Here is an 8,113-nt window from a genome sequence, read left to right as displayed (position 1 = left end):
AAAGCTGGCTGCAGCCGTCATCGGAGCCGCAGGAAGCCAGCCTTACTGCTTGTGCAGCCCAGAGGCTGCGTAACTCCACCTCGAGCGCTCGTCCTCGCGCACAGGGAGCAGCCAGCACCGAGATCATGGGAGGGACGTCGCAGCACGGCCCCGAGGGCTGCCGCTTTCTGGACGTGAGTTTGCGGTGTGCATCCGGTGCGCTCGTGTCCTCGTCCCGCCGGGAGCGATGGCAGAACTCCGGGTATTGTCCTTTTGTGCTTATCTAGGCAGAAGCATCCAAGACCCGAAAGAAGACCTGCACCAGGTACAGGGTTTGCGGGCTGCTCTTCAGCGTGCTGCTCATTGCTCTCATCCTCGTGCTCTTTGGTGTCAAACACCTGTGGAACCCAGCACCCAGACAAGTAAGTGCAGCCCATGGGGCAGCGTTTCGGGGCACTGAGCTCCCCAACCTCCTCGCTTAAATCGAAATGCACCCTGAAATCCAGGCAAGTTTGCGAAATGCATTTGCTTACACCACAGGGATTTGCGGGGGCTTTTACAAAGCCTTGTATTATTCATAACTAGCTTTTACTTTATACGGGCTGGCTTTTTTCTCTGTCACCACATTCCTCTCCTAACTGACAATTAAAGGGTACGGAGCTGCACCACGAAGAGTTAAAGTTACTCTCTTTCACGGGCAGCAAATTTTATGACAAGTAAGAAAATATTTTCCATTTCATTTCAATTATCTTGCCAGAAACCGGTGGAAAAGTCATTATGCCACCGCATAAAGAGGAGAGAAAGCCAGGACGCAGTGGTGATTGATTGTCATGGATTGTATTTCTTACTTTAATGTGTCTGCAATGTGAGGGGATGGTGAGACGGATTAGCTTTTGGAGAGGGAGCTCCTGCTAACTGGATTGAGCTCCTCTGTTCCCCGTTCCCTCTATGCACATTGCTCAGCTGGGAGGCCCTGGGTGCACCGTGCTGGGGTTTCATTCCCTACTCCTGACAGCTCCAAATTTCCTGTGCACATCCCCCTTCCTACAGTGAGCTTCCCTCGCTCCTCACCAACCCGCGGACCCTCAGGCGCCAGCGGCAGCTTTGTCTTCTTATCAGCACATAGAAATAAATACCGCAAATAGAAGCAATAAAAGCCATATGTGAGGCCGGGCTCTTGCCAAGACGTTTATAAAGTCTCCACTGTTCCTCGAGAAGCACGGTGTGAGCCAGCAGGGTGGTGCTGACCCTGGGATGGGCTTTGACTCAGTTCGGACATCAAGGGAATGGCAAGGGGTCAGGTACAGGAAAATCCCAGCGTTGGCCAAAGGCAATGAGGCTAAAACAAGCGGAGATGGGGCTGCTGGTAGAAAGAGACCAAAGGGAGAGACCACCCAGAGCTCACGTGTGGGCATTCACCCTTTTAAAGTCATTTCAAATCATTTATGTCAGTGCAGTGACATAAGAATGACTAAGAAAAGTGATGCCGGTGCTTCTCCTGTGCTGTCTTGGCAAGGAAAGAGACGCTGTGGAAAGTCCTGCTCCCAGCATCGAAACGCCATCCGTGTGCTCTCACAGCCCCATCAGCAGCTTGGGAGAACCTGGAGGATGTCAGCACTGAAAGCCCTTCTGCATCAGCCCTGGTGCCCACAGCATGGCAGCATCGCCCCAGCACCACCAGCACAGGCAGGAACCATCAGCGAGGGGCTCACCATGGACACACATGGGGACATATTTCACAAGCAAGAATCATTTTTAGCCCTATAAAACATCTCTCTGAGCAGCACAGGACAAGCCAAGCCCAAATGGGTTATTTGGCCACAGCGCTGGCATGAATAAGTCTTTGTAAATGGAGAGGAACTTGAGAGTGAGGTACCACTGAGGCTCGTACCCTCCTATAGCTGATTTATGGCCCTGTGCACACGCTGTCAATCAGAGCAGGCAGCCTTCCAGCCAACTTAGGCTCTGCACTACTTTTTCCATACCATAAAGTCTATTGACATATATATATATCTTTATAAAAGCCTCCTGCTGACTAACAGGAGATGCCGGCGACTGCCAAGGAGCACATCACTCTTCACATTTTTACCAGGGGCAAAGGTACCCCGTGGTTACTGCGCTGCTCAGCCAGCTCCAGCACCACAACATCCTCCTGCAGTAGCAAAATGGGGGATGGTGACCCGGAAAATCCTGAGAAGGGTTTTGCACAAGCCCTTTGCTTCTGCACGCTGCTATTTGACTGGGGAAAAGAGACTCTGCTCAGCTCTCGCTGTGCCAGCAGGATCACTTCTGTGCTTCAAACAGCATCTGCCACTACTCATCCTTTAAGGGCCTGGCGTCCGCAGAGCCAGGAGGGCTGCCAGGCTTGCTGTGCGGGGAGGAGAGGTCTGCTCCCCCGGCTCCCTGCGGGGATGAGCACACCAGGGAGCAGGCTGTGACACCCTGCAGCTCCTCAGCAGCTCTTCAGAAGCCCGCAAGGAGGGCTTTGATCTGCAGGCGATCCCCAGCCTCCTCAAGGCAGGAGGAGGCACTTCTCTGGGAAAGCAGAAGGCACAGAGATGGAGCCAGCGAGCTGGGGATGGGGGATGGCAAAGTCCCTTAGTCAGGGCTTTAGCCCAGTCTGGAACATAAATATAGGATGTTAGGAAAAAATGCTTCTCAGAAAGAGTGGTGAGGTATTGGCTGCCCAGGGACGTGGTGGGGTCACCGTCCCTGGAGGTGTTCCAGAACCATGGAGATGTGGCACAGAGTGATGTGGTTTAGTGGGCATGCTGGTGATGGATTGACGGTTGGACTGCATGATCTTTGTGGTCTTTTCCAAACTTAATGATTCTATCATTCTATCACAAATGGGTGTGGGATGAGCACCTTCTAGCCCCACGTTCACCTGTTCCCATTCAGGTTCTCCATTATCCCATAGCCAAGCACGTGCCTCCATCCTTCCCCTCCTGCATCTCCTTGCAGGGGTACAAGAAAGACTAGAAAGGCAGCGGGGGTTCAGCCAGTGTGGTTCTGTCCCTTTCAGGTCTATGACATGGAGCACACCTTCTTCAGCCACGGCGAGAAGAAGAAAATTGTGATGGAGATTGACCCACTGACCAGGACGGAGACCTTCAGGAGTGGGAATGGCAGTGAGGAGATCCTGGAGATCCATGACTTCAAGAATGTGAGTGAGCAGGGTTTGTGTGGGGAGCCCAGACCCCATCTCCTTGCTGGGAGCTGTGGGAACGCTCTATGGGAGTACCCTGGCACCCCAGTGGGATGGGACCCAGCAGGTGCTTAAAGGGCAACACGTGCTTCCCAGTCCAGCTGCGACAGGAACAAGAGGATCCCTTAGGATGCTGCGGTGTTGCCGGAGCAAGCTCCAGGATGGTTTTGTTCTGCATCAGAGAGAGCAATCCCCATGTGCAGACCACCTGGGAGTACGCTCAAAGGAGAGGAGATGTGTGCCTACGTAAGCTTTAATAGTGGCAAGGTTCAGCTCCAGCAAAACACATTTTAAAAGCGAGACCTAGTTATTGGATTTACCCCTGCAAAGGAATGCAATCATCATAAATCTACCCGAACCCAGTACATTTGTCTGTCTGGAGAGCATTAAAACCTTGTGACAATGTTGTAGGCTCTCTCTGAAACCTAATTAAAATTTGTAGGGAAATACCTTGTGCGGTGACATATGGCAAAATGTTCAGCTAATAGCCCAGCAGGAACTGTGGGCTGAATGTTCATATAACCATAACGGTCAAATACTCTTCTGCATACTTTTATTTATGGTAACTAGAGCTCGTGATAGTTACAAGGAAAAGGGGAGCAAAGTGGAATTTTATGACTACCTGCCTTAAAATATTTGTGAAAAGCCCGATTCTCCCAAACCATAAAATGCAACATCCCTTAGGAGAACCTGTTAGTTCATCTTCGCGCTGCTGCTGAGCAGGGTTTGCACAAAAACATCAACAGGAAAAATATGACTAAGCTCTGATCCAGCTGCACTCCCCGTAGGATGCTGTTATTTATCCTGCTACGCCGTGACTGCTTTCTTGCTCTTTGTTTTCATGCTGTAGGGAATAACCGGCATCTTCTTTGTGGGACTTCAAAAGTGCTTCATCAAAACTCAGACCAAAGTCATACCTGAGACCACGGAGGCCAAGATCCCTGAGCTGGAGGTAGGTGGGTAAAGCAGCACCCAAATCTACCCAGAGCTCCCACTGCAGCCCCGCTGCACCAGGCTGCGATAGAGAAATAAGGAGTCGTGATTGCTCCATGAAATGATCTTACTGCGGAGGATTGCTTCTGAAAACAACAAGTCGAAAAAGATGGGATTAGGCAGCCGACGGACAAAAACCTCTCAGCACAATACCGCAGATCAAGAACAATAATCCTGTTGTAGTCGAAAGGTCGCAAGGCAGCTCAGGATTAGCAAACACCAAAAAGTCAATCAAATTGCTTTCTCCGAGAACCGAGCCTCCTGCTCTCCAGCAGAATGAGGCAGAAGTAATGAATTTAAAAGAGCAGCCGCGTTTACAAAATGCGATTTGGGAAGGCGCTCTGCCACTTGCATGCAGCCTGGCCAAGCAGTGCCACCAAGGGATCCTGCACAAAGAAATGGTGTGCCGGCGTGGCCCCGGCCTCCACGAGCCGCCCTTTTGCAGATGTGCCTTTACATATCACCCACCACATCTTGCTGTGGTGCACGCCTGGTGTGCAGCGTGGAAATAGTGCTACCTTCACAGATGAGCTCTGCTCTAGAGAGGGACGTGCCGGCTCTGTGAGGTCAGCAGGCGTGCCCCATCCCCAAGCCTGCCCACTTGCAGGATGAGGGTCAGTTCAATCCCCCCTTCCCAGAAGCCGTGGCAGATGAAGTGCCATCAGAACATGCGGTTGGAATAAAGCGTGGGCAGAAACATTTCCCTGAATCATGACCCAAATTCTGAGACACAGATTCTTTGATTATGCCATAAGAAACTAATAGATCTTTGCTGCTACCACCGTAAAACGGATACGACTTTTCAGTCTTTAGCAGAACATTGCCCCAGGTAGAGAGCTGCAATGTGAAACCCAGGGAGATAAATGTAGATTTAAGATCTACCATTTCTTGCGGGGAGCCTGGCTGCCTTGGGAAACACACAGTCGGTGCCTTCAGCAGCAATCTCTGCTCTCTTCCCTCCCCTGGTTCTCTGTACTTTGGAATGGGAAGCACAAAAGGAGGCAAAAGAAAACCCCATATGAACTGGGGAAAATCCCTCCTGGAGCCCCAGTAGTGCCAGGCCGCCTTCCCAATGGGACGGCACTTAGCAAAATGCTGCAAACAACTCAAAATCGGTCAGGTGTTGCTGGCTCTCGAGTGAGACTTCGTGAAGCCATATGGGAAAATTCTATAAAAGAAAAACGCAGCTCCAGACACCTTCTGGAGAGAAAAAAAGCCATTTGCCAGCTTGTTCTATGGGCCACCACCGGCACCATCCACCGCGCCGCCTTGGCAGACAGCACAGCACAGACCCATCCAATAATCTTTATATATCTCCTCCCTAAGTGCCTGCCAAAACGCACCATGGAATAATGCAATGGCAGAGACATGTGGTATAAATTACAGAATACGGCCGCGCAAAGAATTTCTGCGAGGAATAAATTAAAGCGTTCGATCACAAAATCGGGAGCAGAAGGAGAGAGAAATGAAGTAGTAAGAGCAAAGCGGGGAGGAGATGTTTTAATCTTTGGTTTTAAACGAGCTGGGGAGCTCCAGAAGGCTGATCCAGATGGTGGGGACCGCAAAGGAGAAAGCTTCTGGAGCACAGTGGAGGGAGGAAAGGGAGAGCAGGGTGCTGCCGGTCAGGCGTGCACCTGCTGAGACCCCAATCCAGACTCTGATGCAGACAGATGTAGGTGCCTGGAGTGGAGATGTGCACTGAGGTAAGGAGGGGTGCCGAGCTGGGGTGAGGGTCCATCACCACGCCGCTCTCAAATCTGACTCTTCTTCAGGGTGAAGAAATCACCACCACCTACTTTGAGCAGTCCATGGTCTGGGTGCCTGGCGAGAAACCCATTCAGAACAAGGATTTCCTGAAGAGCTCCAAGATTTTTAACATCTGTAGAAACGTGACCATCTACTGGATCCACCCAACGCCGATAGCAGGTACAAGGAGCCATCTCCTCCCCCACACACCTGCAGGGTGACCGCTGGGAGCAGCCCTGCCACCTCCCCTGTCCCCTCCACCACTATCCCACTCCCGCTGCCCTGCTGCAAGTCTCAGACATGAGCCCAGTGCTTGTCACAACCAAGAGGGAATATGGCCAATGTAATTGCATGGGCCGACAGTTCCCTCTGTGAAGTGTTCAGCTCCCCACCGTTCTGCCTTTTGTAAAGTGACCTCCCCCCTCATAACAAGGCAGAAAACCCCTTTGTACCTGCGAGGAAGCCAGCACTGCTGGAAACTGGGACGCCTAAATTCTCATCACCACATGAACATCAGAGCAGGAGCAGCCATCCGCCTCTCAATCACACAACAGGGCTGCCACCTCCAGCTGCTCGCCACACGATCCTCTCAGAGGTTGTGGCCTCTGAGATCCACTGGTATAATTACCCACTCTCTGTAACACATTTCTATCAGAATGAGCTTGTTTAAAACCTCAACCAAGACACCTCCCTCCTCAGTAGCTGCGGAGGCATCAGGTTGGATGTTAGGAGAGATTTCTTCTTGGAAAGGGCAGTGATGCAGTGGCACAGCTGCCCAGGGAGCGTTGGGGTCACTAGAGGTGTTCCAGAACCACAGGGGTGTGACACTGAGGGATGTGGCTATGGGCACGGTGGGGATGGACTGGATGATCTTAGAGGTCTTCCCTGAATGTAATGACTCCATCCTTCCAAACAACCAGCAGATACTGTAGAAGGGTTGAAAGTGCCCCACACGATGTTGCCTCGCAGGGTCCGAGCTGGGACTTTATAAACATGGGTTCTTCCCACAGCTCCGGAGCTGGCTGGCCTGGAAGGAACAGAAGAAGATGACACCGGGCTGCTCATGGATGAGCAGAGCTGGCCGGATGGGGGCAGCGAGCGTGGAACGGAGGCTGCCCTGCCAGGACCCAAACGCCGGGCACGGCAGCTGACAGAAGAGGACCTGCCTGTCAATGACTATGTGAGTGCGGGGAGGCACGTGCTGGGGTGCCCAGCAGCATCCAGTCTGCGCTGACAACTTGACTCTCTCCCACAGACAGAGAACGGGCTGGAGTTCCACCCACTGTGGGACGAGCGGGGCTACTGCTGCGCACAGTGCCGCCGCGCCAACCGCTACTGCCGGCGGGTCTGCGAGCCGCTGCTGGGCTACTACCCCTACCCTTACTGCTACCAGGGCGGCAGGGTCATCTGCCGCATCATCATGCCCTGCAACTGGTGGATCGCACGCATGCTGGGCCGAGTGTAAGCCCCACGTGGACCCACTGAGCCCCCAGGTAGAGGCCTGCAGGCTGCGGGACCTCGAGGGTGGCTCTGAGGCCAGGCTGGCATCATTGTCCCACTGAGCGGTGAGAGGCAAGCAATAAATGTCCTATATGAGCGATTGCAAAGAAAATGGAAAGTCGTTTCATCTCAGCCTGTGCTGCTTAATGGGTCTGAGGAGTGATCTAATTGCTCGGCTGCCTCCTTGTGAGCAGCCATAACTCAGGTGGCTGGGAGGCGTCTTGCTGGGAACGTGCTGGGGTCCCCAGTGTGCTCACGGCAGAGCCAGCACTTGTTAACAACACACAGCACCCCTCAGCTTCGGTGCCCTTTGCGTGTTGCAGGGTGACAGGGCTCCCTGCACGCAGAGCCCAAGCAGGAGCCAGCAGAGAAATGGGCAACCCATGCTGGAGGAAATTGAGGTGCAAATGGCCCTGAGCGCCATTAGCTGTCCCCCAGCCAAGAAACAAGCAAAGCCTGCAATGCAGGAGATAAAAAACAGTCTTCAAACTGCTGCCACGCTGAGGAGGACACTCAGCTTTCACAGCCAAAATCTCACATTTTCTCTTTTGATTTCACCCACAAAAAGCAGCTGTTCCAGCAAAGCAGGATGCACATCAGCAAGCAGCAGGTGCTGAGCACTCATCGCAGCCGCTGCTGCAGCCCCTCAGGCTCCGCATCCCCACGTGCAGTGTGTCCCCAGCGCTG

At 52.8% G+C, this 8,113-nt stretch overlaps 1 protein-coding gene across 1 annotated transcript; it reads left to right on the top strand.

Moving 5' to 3' along the window:
• Positions 1–7,530, top strand: TNMD (tenomodulin). Its single transcript, XM_072336104.1, has 7 exons — positions 1–173; positions 267–401; positions 3,005–3,145; positions 4,038–4,139; positions 5,953–6,106; positions 6,937–7,106; positions 7,182–7,530. Exons 1-7 carry the CDS (start codon positions 126–128, stop codon positions 7,389–7,391), a joined length of 960 nt encoding a protein of 319 aa, XP_072192205.1. The 5' UTR covers positions 1–125; the 3' UTR covers positions 7,392–7,530.
• The last annotated feature ends 583 nt before the right edge of the window (positions 7,531–8,113 follow it).

The sequence above is a fragment of the Excalfactoria chinensis genome, chromosome 4, assembly GCF_039878825.1.
Source record: "Excalfactoria chinensis isolate bCotChi1 chromosome 4, bCotChi1.hap2, whole genome shotgun sequence".
Classification (NCBI taxonomy): domain Eukaryota; kingdom Metazoa; phylum Chordata; class Aves; order Galliformes; family Phasianidae; genus Excalfactoria; species Excalfactoria chinensis.
This window is presented reverse-complemented; position numbering and strand designations above follow the sequence as displayed.

What these genes read in the sequence shown, in the direction of transcription:
- TNMD (XM_072336104.1), top strand. Translation starts at nt 126, where the DNA reads ATGGGAGGGACGTCGCAGCACGGCCCCGAGGGCTGCCGCTTTCTGGAC. An exon ending in CCAAGATCCCTGAGCTGGAG is followed by an intron (nt 4,140 to 5,952) that starts GTAGGTGGGTAA and finishes ACTCTTCTTCAG; the next exon opens with GGTGAAGAAATCACCACCAC. An exon ending in ACCTGCCTGTCAATGACTAT is followed by an intron (nt 7,107 to 7,181) that starts GTGAGTGCGGGG and finishes TCTCTCCCACAG; the next exon opens with ACAGAGAACGGGCTGGAGTT.